Here is a 14,576-nt window from a genome sequence, read left to right on the forward strand (position 1 = left end):
GCGTTTTGCAAGCATGTTCAGAACTTCAAATTCGCCATTTTCATTTGCCTTGAAGAAGCCCTAACCCTAAGCCCTGTCCCTAATCCCCAAATAACGCCCGACATTGGTATCCCGCCCAGGTCAGGCCCGTGAATGAAAACTCACCATTTTGATAACTTAACATCTCATATGTCTCATGAAGAGTCTCACCAATTTTGAGGAGGATCCAAGAAACAGCCTTGGCGCAATGGCTCAAACGTAAATGCTGGTTTTCGACAAAAATGGCATGTTTTTCCAACATTCAATGCAAAATACCTGATCTCCTGTTGGGTTTGGAACATGGGAGCAAGAGACTTTTTGAAGCATTTTTGCACAAGGTATCATTTCCCAAATTTCATCGCTCAATGTTGAAAAAACCTAAATGGAGAGGCCTTTTTTTTTTTTTTTTTTTTTAAATTCGAGGGTGCGCCACTGAGCCATTTTGGGACATTTTTTTACAACGTTGCCAAATTATTGAAGTTTTTGCGAAATTTGATGAGTTTTTGAGCATGTTAAGACATCCAAATTAGCCATTTTCATTTGCCATGAAAAAAAAAAAAATAATAACAATAATAATAATAATCCTTTGCAGAACAATAGGGCCTTCGCACCGGTTGGTGCTCGGGGCGTAACAAGCAATATGGCGAGGGATCACTGTATGTGTAAAATGAGATGATGAGATATTCCATCAGGTTTCCCGAGGCCCCGGGGCTAAAAAAATTCGACCTCAGCACTTCATAAAAAAAGGGTGTGTATGATGATACATGAACCACAAACAATAACAGAACAGGTTTGACGGCTAAATAAGCTTCACTAGCATTTCCACTAGTGCTCTGCTATTAGTCACCACTGACCAGGTCCAGGACGGAGAGGAAAGTAACTATTCTACGATGGCCGCAACCACGGGAAGCCTGCCAAGCGGACTGGCGATATGCGTGACGTTACCGGATTTGTTGTATCTGCCCGAACTGGTGAGTGACCTTCACGTGTGACCGCAGTGTCGATTCATAAATAAAGCTATCTTTCATTTGGATTAGCAATAACGTAGCCTTATTGTCACTGACGATATTTGCATGTGTTTGATGTAAACAAACTACCCACTGCATGTTATTTGATGTAGGGGTGTGACAATATATACAACCCCTGGCATAAGTATGGAATTACCAGTCTCGGACGAGCACTCACTCAGACATTTTATTATGTAGAACAAACTCAGATAAAAAGCTTGAAAAAATAATGAATTAGTTCAAAAGTGCAACTCTTTAGCATTCAGAAACACGAAAAGAAATGAATCAAAAAACATTGTGGTGGTCAGAAAATGTTACTTTTATAGAGCAAGTGCAGGGAAATAAATATAGAATCACTCCATTATGAGGACATAAATATGGAATCATGAGAAACAAACAAAGAAATAACAATCATTCAAAACACATCAATAGTATTTAGTAGCACCACCTCTGGCTTTTATGACAGCTCGCAGTCTCTGAGGCATGGACTTGATGAGTATTCTTCATCAATTTGGTGCCAACTCTCTTGGATTGCAGTGGCCAGATCATCCTTGCAGGTGGGAGCCTTGCTGTGGACCTTTTTTTTTTTTTTAAATTTCCACCACAGGTTTTCAATAGGGTTCAGATCTGGGCTATTTGCAGGCCATGACATTGACTGGATGAGGAATGCTTTAACAGTTTTAGCTCTGTGGCATGATGCATTGTCATCTTGGAAAATGACAAACATATTTTCAATGGCGTACCGCAAGCAACACGTCACTTCCATTACATTAGCTACTGTTGCTAAGTAGGACAAGCCACCGTTTGTCCCTAATAGGAAATGAATGGAAAACGTGTACGAAGGAGATGTTTACAGAGCCAAACCTACCAATTCTCTCCGAAAATGATGTGCCTGGTGCCAAATTCACTGGCAAAGATGTGGAAGAACATAAAAATGTTCAGTTAAAGAGATGGCTTCAGTGTCGAAGGCTGGAAAAGATGAAAAAAACAAGCCGACCTAAGCATAGCCTTAGTTTTTTATCGACGTGACTGACAATGACATTCTCCTGTTTCAACAAGCTATCCTTTACTATCAGCCCTGTCTTTCTTATATATCCTATGGTTGTCCTACGTCTCTTACCGTTCTTGGGGCTAATTTAGTTAGCTTTGTGTAGCGATCGCAAATGCTACTCAGTGAAAGCCAATGAACACTTTAAATTTTTTCATTGATAACAAATCTTAATTCTATAATTCATTTACACTTCCCCCTTACTTAAGTTGTTTTTTTTATATGTATATATAACAGAAACGGTAACAGTGGCAGTCAGATACCATTGTTATTCTTTTCAGGTCATTCATTGTCAGACAGAAGCAGTACGGCACAACGTTACGCTAAAAAATATAAGTAAAAAATTAGGGTTGTTCCGATCATGTTTTTTTGCTCCCGATCCGATCCCGATTGTTTTAGTTTGAGTATCTGCCGATCCCGATATTTCCCGATCCGATTGCTTTCATTTTGCTCCTGATTCAATTCCAATCATTCCCGATAATTTTTCCCAATCATATACATTTTGGCTATGCATTAAGAAAAAAATGTATATAACTCGGACGAATATATACATTCAACATACAGTACACAAGTACTGTATTTGTTTATTATGACAATAAATCCTCAAGATGGCATTTACATTATTAACATTCTTTCTGTGAGAGGAATCCACGGATAGAAGGACTTGTAATCCTTAAAGGATAAATGTGTAAATATTGCCATCTAGTGTATTTGTTGAGCTTTCAGTCAATGATACTGCAGCCATTCAACCCAAATGCATGATGGGAAGTGCAACCATGACTGTGCGTAGGGGCACCAATTGATATATCTTCTCTGCGTTGGGAAAGAACATAGGGTGTTATGAAAAGATCAACTACTACCCTTCTTCCCCACATTGCTTCCCACCATATTTCTAATCGTAGGGAGAGGGATTGTAAGGCTCTAGCCAATTAAAAAAAGTCTCCAACAGCTGTCAAAACTCTCTCTACTCATTATACGCTGCGTTTAGCTCTATATATTGGTAAAACGGTGCAGCGCATGCGTTAATTATTTAACGTGATTAATTAAGAAAAAATAATTACCGCCGTTAACGCAATAAATTTGATAGCCCTACTTTAAGCCAAAACTACTCTGGATGAGTGTAAGACATTTTGTCTGTAATGTTATATACAATTAGAAAACGATTTATATAAAATATATACAGTAAATATATAAAAAAAAAGGCATGTCCGATATTTTTTTGCTGATTCCGATACTTTGAAAATGACGTGATCGGACCCAATCGATCGCATCTTTAATCACAGGTTTTCGCTCTGCCAACAGACACAAATATGAATGGGATTAGAGGATTTGTTGTACATATATATCGAACGAGCGATAATTTATACATGTGTCCAGTCCTATAGCCAATGCGTGATATGTTTTATATTATAAAAGAGTACTCACTCTGGCCATTTCGAGCTTGGCTGCTCCCCTCCTTTGCTAAGCCTGGGGTGATGGGTGGTCTCATCAGAGCCAGTCATCGTCCTCTTTCTTGATATCTCGGGACATTTAGGTGGCTGTGCATGTATGGTGGGCACCGCATCTGCTTTCAGCAGCAATTTCTTAGCAAAGCCTCATTTCATTTGTCCATAGTTCGAATAGCTTTCAGGTGTAAAATGCGCACCACACAAAACTGTGCCGGAGGCTGGGTCTGCAAAATTAGCCCTTTTAGCACGGACGAACTTTACTCATTGTCTGCGTAGTCCAGCTCTTTTTCTCGCGTTCGGGAACTCATGGGTACTACATTGCGACAAATAGCTATTTGTACACCACACAGCATGACAGGTTTGAACCATTTTAGCGATTTTTTGATAAAACACGAACGCAACTCTCTCGTCAATAAACAACGATGGCACCTGTCTCGACCTTTTGTTTCGAGGCAGGTGCCAAATGATTTAAATGAAAAAAAAAAAAATATATATATATATAAAAAAAAAAGGCATGTCCGATATTTTTTTGCCGATTCCGATACTTTGAAAATGACGTGATTGGACCCGATCGGATGACGATCGATCGGGACATCTTTATTAAAAATATAAAAATGGCTTACCTCTTTGTCCTCTGAGTAAATCTCACTGGAACGGCACCGAACAAAAGTTCCAGCATCATCACCTTGCAGATTCTTGACTCATCACTGAAAAAAACCATTCACAGTCCATGATTGCCTCTCCTTAGCCCATTGCAGTCTTGTTCTTTTCTGTTTAACTCATTCACTCCCAGCCATTTTCACTGGAGCAACCCCCTTCGCTCCCGGCCGTTTTACTGGATTTTGACTGATTTTGCAAGGCCACCAGAAAATTCGGTTCTATTGCTATATAAACATGGAACCCACCAAAAGAAAGAGTAGACTTTCTTCTTTCAGCAGGAAAAAAAGTTACCGTGTTGGCCCGAATGTTAGGTTTTGTGTTTGTTTTCTCCTAGTGTGACTTGTCCCTGTGATGTGCCTTCTCCTAGTGTATCCTCCTGTGCTCACCTGTTCCTTGTTGTCTCGTTACCCCTTGTCTGCGTGTGTGTATATAAGCTCCCATTTTCTTTTCACTCTTTGTTGCGTCATTGTCAAAGTCTGTCGACGTCCATGTCCAAGTTCTGGTCAGCATTCTCGCATCTCTCCAAGCCCTCGTCTTCCCCTCAGTAAGTTTTGATACCTAGCCTTTTGTCAGTAACCTGAGTTTTGTTTGCCGTTGTGTTTTTTTGGAATCTCGTCATTATTTGTTGTTACTTTGTTTTTTGCTTGCCATAATTAAATCATTTTGTACCGTCAATCTGCCTTGTCTCCTTTCCCTGCATTTGGGTCCACACACCACCTGCCTTCCCGCGTTTCCCTGACACCGAATATAAGACGGTGTTTTTTGCATTGAAATAAGACGAAAAAAGTGTCCCCGAAATGTCCCTAAATCACCAGGAAGTGATCTGATATGACCTGGACATGTCCTCGATATGTCCCCAAATCAACAGGAAGTGACCTGATATGACTAGGTTATGTCCCCAAATCGAGGACAATAACAAAACGTGACCTGATATGACCTGGACATGTATTTGAAAATGTCTCCAAATCAAAGGAAAGTGACCTGACATTGTCCTCGAAATGTCCCCAAATCAACCTGGGAAGGGCTAAGACCTGTATCTCCGCACAGTGTCCTCGAAATGTCCCTAAATCAACAGGAAGTGATCTGATATGACCTGGACATGTCCTCGATGTGTCCCCAAATCAATAGGAAGTGACCTGATATGACCAGGACATGTCCCCAAATCAACAGAACGTGACCTGATATGAGCAAGACATGTTCACGAAATGCCCCCAAATCAACAGAAAGTGACCTGATATGACCTGGACGCAGGGGCGGACTGGTAATCTGTGGGTTCTGGAGGATCACAGAACGGCCGGTGCCCTGGACGGCCGGCGGCCGCCATTCATTATACATCACTGTTTTTATCCCCTCTAGCCTCTCATTATCTACAGACTCAGTTCGCATCCAATCCGACAGGTGGCAGCAATGCGCTTGGCTGTTCATCGCCAGTCTGATAGAAGAACGAAGAAAACACAAAGTACCCTGCATTGGTTCTTTGTGGAAGCAAACTAGCGACGAGCATTAATGCACAATATGGATGGTGGTGGCAAAAAAAAGGGTGGCGCGGAGAAGGTTAGGGAGAAAAAAAATTAAAGAAACAGGAGAGCAAAGCATTAAAATGTCTTAAGTTGAGAAATATTTTCGCAAGCAGCAGTCTGGCTGCAACGGCCACGTCGGGTAACAGCAGCCTAGCCCCCGGCAATGGTGAGAGGGGTAGCGGGAGCCGCTCTGACGTGCAGCCGGTGCAGGGAGAGAGAAAAGAAGAGGAAGGGTGTAATGATAAGCTGGTGGAAGTTCCCCAGACAAGCGCAGGGCAAGTAAAAAGGGATGAAGAGGGTCACTTGCTCGGTATACTGGCAATTGTTATCCACCAGGTAGCTACATTTTAAATGACAATCAAAGGGTTAGTGCCAGCTAGTCCTTTTGCAATCGTGTCAAGTTACAGTATGCTAGTCCTCCTATCACTCTCCTAAAGAAAAATATTTTAGCTGTAAAACAATGTATGCACACGCAGCAGCAATATTAATTCATAAGAAATATAACAAAATATTAATAAAATGAATGGTTTTACTTTTAAAGTTTAGTAAGATAAATTGATATATTTTTTAAATCATGTATATATCGTTTTGTTTTCTGGTTAATACTTTCCAATGAAGGTTATGAAGATTTGTCTTGAAATGTTTATTGGTATTTTCATTGAAATTTATTATTTGTATGGCAAGATTAATTATGGCAGGGGTCTCCAAACCGGTCCTCAAGGGCCGCTGTGGGGCCTGGTTTTTGTTTCAACCGATCGAGTACCGATAGTTTAACCAATGAAGTTTCTGCTAAAACAAGCAGCACCTGACTGCACTTGTAAAACACCAGATTGGTGCATAGGTGTTGTCTTGTTTTGTTGGAATGAAATCCTGCGGCCCTATGTGGAATAGTTTAGAGACCACTGAATTAAGGCATTAACAATGAAATCATTTTATAGACATAGATATATAGAGATATATTATAATAAATTAGATACATAAAACTTGCTTTGAAAAATAAATTCTTTCATTTGTTTTTTCAGGTTGATCATAGAGCTAGTACAGAAAATGAACCCAACTCCAGTTCAGCCTTGCAGTACTTTGAGTGCCCCAAGTCAGACAGTCACAGTCTAGACACATTTTCTTCATTTTCTCTCAAAGTGCACGAAATTGATACATTTTACAGTAAAATGTAAAAAAAAAAAAAGTCTTCCCGGGGGTGGGGTGGGTGTGTGGGGGGGGAATGCCTCCCATACCCCCGGACCCCTAGGGGGTCTGTGTTTTCCTTCGTATAGCGATTCTTGTGGGCTGGGCTGAGTCAAAGTCCAGGGCTGCTTTTTAGTCCCAGTCCGCCCCTGCCTGGACGTGTCCCCGAAATGTCTCCAAATCAACAGAAAGTGACCTGACATTGTCCCCGAAATGTCCCCAAATGGGCGGGGCTAAGACCTGTATCTCCGCACAGCAAAACCCCATAGTAATTTCTACAGAAATTGCAGGTTCTAGTCTATATTTATGCTCATTTCAATCCACTTTATAGGGTGATATGTGAACTCTGGATGACCTATAAAAATGATTTGCGTTTGATTTCCGCATCTGGCAAAAGAAAATGAAGCAATTCCTTCCACTTCAGTAAACACGTAAATGATATTTTCACCTAATGCTTCTGACGTGTAGGTGACGGGCGGACTGGTATGGATCCTGGTGGCGTCCACCCACGTGGAGCCCCCAAACCCTCTGGCCTGGGTGATGTTCGTCTCCGTCTTCTGCTTCGTCATGACCCTCCTCTGGGTGATCCTCTTCATCGCCGGATGTCACAGGAACGCCTCCGCGTGGGCCGCGGCTGTAAGAAGACAAGTTGTTCTTTTGTTGTACTTTGATCCTCATTTATTTATTTTTATATCGTTTGAGGCGAAGCTCAGGTGCTAGTTGAGTCCAAGATTGAAATAAATCTCAACTAAATTCTGTATTATCATTTTTAGCACGCCGAAACTTCTGGTGTCCAATACACGCCTGAGCTTAGAACAATTGGCTAATTTGCATAGCAAACGTCCACTAGCCTAAATGCTATATATTGCAAATGTTGACCAGATTGTTTCCGGTGCACACAAAATGGTTTAAATTTATTTTTATTTCTATTGATGTCGCTTTAGGGGCTCGAAAAAAAAAACAAAATAATAAATTAAAAAAGAAAATTTACTGTAGTGGTTTTGCCCATTTTCTTAGATTTTTCCAGTTTTTCTCTTTTAGAATAAATAATTAATCTACCCAAAATTTAAATTGTTTAAATGAAAAGAAAATATTTGGTTTTTTTAATTAAAAAATATAAACAAACAAAAATAATAATAAATTAAAATGAATCAATAAAAACTGCTTTTCACCTTTTTATAAAAAAACAAAACAAAAAAAATGCAATGAATATAAAGTCAACAAAAACTTGAATAAAAAAAGAATGTTATTTCTTTGAACGAAACCCTTTTTAATATAAATCTTTAAGAAGGGAATATTTTCTGCTTTTTGCTCCTTTTTAAATTAAAATTTCAATAAGAATTAAAAAATAATGTTAATTACAAAGACAATAATTACTATTTTATCATTTTTATTCAAAGACAAATACAAATAAAAAGAAATGTATATTTACTGCTCCTTTTTATTATGTATAACATACATGAATTGAAAAATATATCTGGCGGAAAACACAGACTAGACTGAAAAAGCAGTTTCTGCTCTTGCACCCCTCTTTAAAAAAAAACCTGCTGTATTTTAAGCCAAAACAACTGTTGTGTCTGACAGAACAATATGTCTATATGCCTCCATAGCAGATTCATGGCGCGTTAAGCCCCCAAACTATTTTCATTTTGTCCGTTTTACCCTGGAAACCACCGTTTACAGACGTCGCGCAACCGCTTTTGTTTCAACCCAGCCATAAAAAGCTCAGTAATTATATTTATTATTCAAAATGTCTGTCATTTTTAGCTTAGAATCATTAATTGATGTCTAATATTTAGTTTTTGAAGAAGAAAATATTTTTAACATATTTTAAACTTTTAAACAAAGTACGTCACAATGAAAAAAATGTCAAATGTCTGTAAAATATCATGGATTTCTTCCTCATAACTATTGCTTAATTGCTTAATTTTTTTTTTGTTTTTTTTTTGTTACCGTTGCATTTTCACCGATATGTTAGATGATAAATAATTGATCCAAACAAAGAAAATTTGAAAAAAAAAAAAAAAAAAAAAAAAAAAAACCTTTAAAAGGGAAAATATTTTTAAAATATTATGAAATATTTGCTTTTACCAAAGAAGGCTTATAATAAAGTATTGATTGTGATAATAGGATGCTCAATGACTGATTGCAGTAAGAGACATTTTTGGAATTGATAACTATGGACATGTTTAGCTCTTGATAATACCGCCTTGTCATTCTGACCGGTTTAAACCGGCCTAGGTTCCACAGGTCAACTTCAATACATTTAATGAATCATTGTTGCATTTTATTACTTACCAAATGCTATTGCTTCATGAAATGTATTTGATGAGATAGTTATTAGGTTGTTATTATATATTTGCTTTCATCAATTGCCGCCCACAATGAAGAAATTCTTTTGCTTATTATTATTCTTCACAAAGGAAGAATGTTTAGTCTTGCCTGGTCAAGGTCAGAAGAGGCCGCTTTGCTTTGCTGAAATGTGCTGACACATATGCACAGTGAGGCAAATAAGTATTTAGTCAACCACCAATTGTGCAAGTTCTCCTACTTGAAAAGATTAGAGAGGCCTGTAATTGTCAACATGGGTAAACCTCAACCATGAGAGACAGAACATGGAAAAAAAAAAAACAGAAAATCACATTGTTTGATTTTTAAAGAATTTATTTCCAAATAAGAGTGGAAAATAAGTATTTGGTCACCTACAAACAAGCAAGATTTCTGGCTGTCAAAGAAGTCTAACTTCTAACGAAGTCTAACGAGGCTCCACTCGTTACCTGTATTAATGGCACCTGTTTTAACTCATTATCGCTATAAAAGACACCTGTCCACAACCTCAGTCGGTCACACTCCAAACTCGTCTATGGCCAAGACCAAAGAGCTGTCGAAGGACACCAGAGACAAAATTGTAGACCTGCACCAGGCTGGGAAGACTGAATCTGCAATAGGTAAAACGCGTGGTGTAAAGAAATCAACTGTGGGAGCAATTTTTAGAAAATGGAAGACATACAACACCACTGATAATCTCCCTCGTTCTGGGGCTCCATGCATCCCGTGGCGTCAAAATGATAACAAGAACTGTGAGCAAAAATCCTAGAACCACACGGGGAGACCGAGTGAATGACCTAGAGAGAGCTGGGACCACAGTAACAAAGTGCCGCCAGGGACTCACATCCTGCAATGCCAGATGTGTCCCCCTGCTGAAGAAAGTACACGTCCAGGTCCGTATGCGGTTCGCTAGAGAGCAGTTGGATGATCCAGAGGAGGACTGGGAGAATGTGTTATGGTCAGATGAAGCCAAAATAGAACTTTTAGGTAGAACCACAGGTTCTCGTGTTTGGAGGAGAAAGAATACTGAATCGCATCTGAAGAACACCATACCCACTGTGAAGCATGGGGGTGGAAACATCATGCTTTGGGGCTGTTTTTCTGCAAAGGGACCAGGACGACTGATCTGTGTAAAGGAAAGAATGAATGGGGCAACATATCAAGAGATTTTGAGTGAAAATCTCCTTCCGTCAGCAAGGACATTGAAGATGAGACGTGGCTGGGTCTTTCAGCATGACAATGATCCCAAACACACAGCCAGGGCAACAAAGGAGTGGCTTCGTAAGAAGCATTTCAAGGTCCTGGAGTGGCCTAGCCAGTCTCCAGATCTCAACCCCATAGAAAATCTGCGGAGGGAGTTGAAAGTCCGCGTTGTCCAATGACAGCCCCAAAACATCACTGCTTTAGAGGAGATCTGCATGGAAGAATGGGCCAAAATACCAGCAACAGTGTGTGAAAAGCTTGTGAAGAGTTACAGAAAATGTTATGGCCAACAAAGGGTACATAACAAAGTATTGAGATGAACTTTTGGTATTGACCAAACACTTATTTTCCACCATGATTTGCAAATAAATTCTTTAAAAATCAAACAATGTGATTTTCAATTTTTTTCCCCACATTCTGTCCCTCATGGTTGAGGTTTACCCATGTTGACAATTACAGGCCTCTCTAATATTTTCAAGTGGGAGAACTTGCACAATTAGTGGTTGACTAAATACTTATTTGCCCCACTGTATAAAATAAATTATTTGCTGTTATTTCGCCCTCCACTTTGAGGGCACTCGTTTAAGTCATTGGCTTCCATTGACGGCTCTAGATGTCCAATCCATTTTGACTGGGAAGGGAAAACGATGGCCTACTCAATGAATTGGATATCTAGCACAATCAATGGCGGTGAAAAATGACCAATAACAGCCAGACTTAAATGAGTTTAAATCAATTGTGAATGAGTTCAGAGAAATTTTTAAAAAATAAAGAATTGATGCCATTTTTATATCAAAAAGGTCTCGAAACGATCAACCGTCAAAACAGTTGTCGTTGCAATTGTATAAATAATAATTCGACTTACTGTGTATGTGTGTTAGGATTTTGCCTATCACGCGATAGCCGCTTTGTTCTACCTCAGCGCTGGAGTCGACTTAGCCTTCATCACCTTTCTGATGCAACCAGGAGACTTCAGACTCTACCAGATTGACATCGCGGCTGTGGTCAGAATATTTACACACCAGGCTTTCATCATATTGATTCTGCATTGTGCTAATTGTGTTTGCGTTACAGGTATTTGCCTTCACAGCCACGCTGCTCTACTTTATTCACGCCGTCCTGTCGTCCCTGCGGTGGAAACACTTCTGAAGCGATAAACCTTTCAATGATGATCATTGCAAATCTTTTGGTGTTAGTGTTTAGCATGGCATTTTATAGTTAGCTTTTTTTTAAAAATGCTTTTATAATCTCGATCAATAAAACTTAAAAAGGAAAAAAAAACAGGCTAATCTTAAACAAGCATCATCACATGGTTTTACATGTTGTTAGTTCAACAACATATGTGAGATACAGTGGGGCAAATAAGTATTTAGTCAACCAATAGTTGTGCAAGTTCTCCCTCTTGAAAATATTAGAGAGGCCTGTAATTGTCAACATGGGTAAACCTCAACCATGAGAGACTATGTGGAAAAAAAAACAGAAAATCACATTGTTTGATTTTTAAATAATTTATTCCAAATAAGAGTGGAAAATAAGTATTTGGTCAATACCAAAAGTTCATCTCAATACTTTGTTATGTACCCTTTGTTGGCAATAACGGAGGCCAAACGTTTTCTGTAACTCTTCACAAGCTTTTCACACACTGTTGCTGGTATTTTGGCCCATTCCTCCATGCAGATCTCCTCTAGAGCAGTGATGTTTTGGGGCTGTCGTTGGGCAACACGGACTTTCAACTCCCTCCACAGATTTTCTATAGGGTTGAGATCTGGAGACTGGCTAGGCCACTCCAGGACCTTGAAAAGCTTCTAACAAAGCCACTCCTTTGTTGCCCTGGCTGTGTGTTTGGGATCATTGTCATGCTGAAAGACCCAGCCACGTCTCATCTTCAATGCCCTTGCTGATGGAAGGAGATTTTCACTCAAAATCTCCCGATACATGGCCCCATTCATTCTTTCCTTTACACAGATCAGTCGTTCTGGTCCCTTTGCAGAAAAACAGCCCCAAAGCATGATGTTTCCACCCCCATGCTTCACAGTGGGTATGGTGTTCTTCGGATGCGATTCAGTATTCTTTCTCCTCCAAACACGAGAACCTGTGAACAATTTTGTCTCTGGTGTCCTTCAACAGCTCTTTGGTCTTGGCCATAGTTTGGAGTGTGACTGACTGAGGTTGGGGACAGGTGTCTTTTATACCGATGAGTTAAAACAGGTGCAATTAATACAGGTAATGAGTAGAGCCTCGTTTAACCTCGTTAGAAGTTAGACCTCTTTGACAGCCAGAAATCTTGCTTGTTTGTAGGTGACCAAATACTTATTTTCCACCCCAATTTGGAAATAAATTCTTTAAAAATCAAACAATGTGATTTTCAGTTTTTTTTCCCCTCTACATTCTGCCTCTCATGGTTGAGGTTTACCCATTTTGACAATTACAGGCCTCTCTGATCTTTTCAAGTAGGAGAACTTGCCCACTGTAATTATGTATATACATACAGTATGGCGGAAAACACAGACAAAACTGAAAAAGCAGTTTCTGCTCTTGCACTCCTCTTTAAAAGAAACGGCTGTATTTTAAGCTAAAACAACTGTTGTGTTTGATAGAACAATATGCTATATTGCTATATATATATATATATATATGCTATATATAATATATGCTGCCATAGCAGATTCATGGCACATGAAGCCCCTGAACTATTTTTAATTTGTCCGTTTTAGCCCGAAAACCGCCGTTTACAGATGTCGCGCAAACCGCTTTTGTTTCAACCCAGCCATAAAACGAAGGTAATTATATTTATGATTCAAAATGTCTGCATTTTTAGCTTAGAATCATTAGTTGGTGCCTCATATAAAAAAAATAAAAATAAAATAAAAAAAAGACTTTAAAAAATGATTCACTCGCATATTTTAAACTTTTAATCAAATTATGTCACAATGAAAAAAAATGGTGTCTGTAAAAAAAGTCACAGATATCTACCTCATAACTATCGCTTAATTGTATTTTTTTCTGTTACTGTCGCATTTTCTCCGATATGTTAGATGATAAATAATCGATCCAAATTAAAAAATGTTGAAAAAAAAGTTTAAAAGGGTAAATATATGAAAAAGAACATCTCGAACACTCCTTGATGTCTGCGATTTCTGCATCGCGACCCTTATAGTATTACCATGTTTCACCCATCTCAAAATAATCCAGCTGTGACCATTCACAGCTGTGTCTTGACACTCAGTGATACATGCTACATGGAGTTTTTGGACCGAAACAAAGTACGCGATAATATCTTGTTAAAGTCATGGTGTCTGTAATTCTGTTCTCGTGTGCTCTCACCTCCAGATAAGGTTTTGCTGTTTAAAAACCTTTTTTTTTTTTTTTTTTTTTAAATTTAAAATGCCCTCCTGTTCAATTTTTTTCTTCCCCCAGAAAATTGAGATTTTAAGCTTTCCAATGATGTATTACACATACATATCGGACAATTTTGAAAGTTGGCTAAATTGGAGGTCTCACAGCGGAACTTCAAGTCACCTGTTTTCCACCATATATATATATATATATATATATATATATATATACAGTATATATAAGGTATATATTTTTACGGTCATTTGCTTTGCATATAATATACACACACAGTTTATATATATATATAAAAAAAATGTTTTAAAAAATATTTTTTTTCTTTTTGGGGGATTGAATGATAGAGACACAAATGTCCTAATCATAATACGTCTCAAACACAAAAAGGAGTGTTTCAATCAAAAAGAAACTTTTTCAATGAAAAATTAAGTGTTCCAATGCAAATTTTTCAATCTCAAATATTTTTTCGCATTCAAAAACTTTTTCTATGATTGAAATTTCTTTCTGATTGAAGTGATTTTTCGTCTTTTTTTGAAGCAAGTTATTTTTTGATTGAATAATAAAGACAAAAATGTCCAAGCCAATATGTGGCCCAAACACAAATCGACATTACTACAATCAAAAAGTTGCTTCAATTAAAAATAAAAAAATCAAAGAAATGATCAAAATCAAAAATGATCAATGAAAATCAAATGTATCAACCCATGGAGGTCCGGATTTGGATTTATTGTCAAAATGAAAGTGGAAAAACACACTACAGGCTCATCCAACTTTGATGTAATGTCCTTTAATTCCTGGACAGTCTGAG

At 38.4% G+C, this 14,576-nt stretch overlaps 1 protein-coding gene across 1 annotated transcript; it reads left to right on the forward strand.

The window, feature by feature from the left end:
* Window positions 1-739: 739 nt before the first annotated feature.
* On the forward strand, window positions 740-11,919 carry LOC130923313 (myelin and lymphocyte protein-like). The gene is made up of 4 exons (XM_057848936.1): window positions 740-989; window positions 7,355-7,522; window positions 11,299-11,421; window positions 11,492-11,919. Exons 1-4 carry the CDS (start codon window positions 909-911, stop codon window positions 11,564-11,566), a joined length of 447 nt encoding a protein of 148 aa, XP_057704919.1. The 5' UTR covers window positions 740-908; the 3' UTR covers window positions 11,567-11,919.
* The last annotated feature ends 2,657 nt before the right edge of the window (window positions 11,920-14,576 follow it).

The sequence above is a fragment of the Corythoichthys intestinalis genome, chromosome 10 (genome assembly GCF_030265065.1).
Source record: "Corythoichthys intestinalis isolate RoL2023-P3 chromosome 10, ASM3026506v1, whole genome shotgun sequence".
NCBI classification, from domain to species: Eukaryota; Metazoa; Chordata; class Actinopteri; order Syngnathiformes; family Syngnathidae; genus Corythoichthys; species Corythoichthys intestinalis.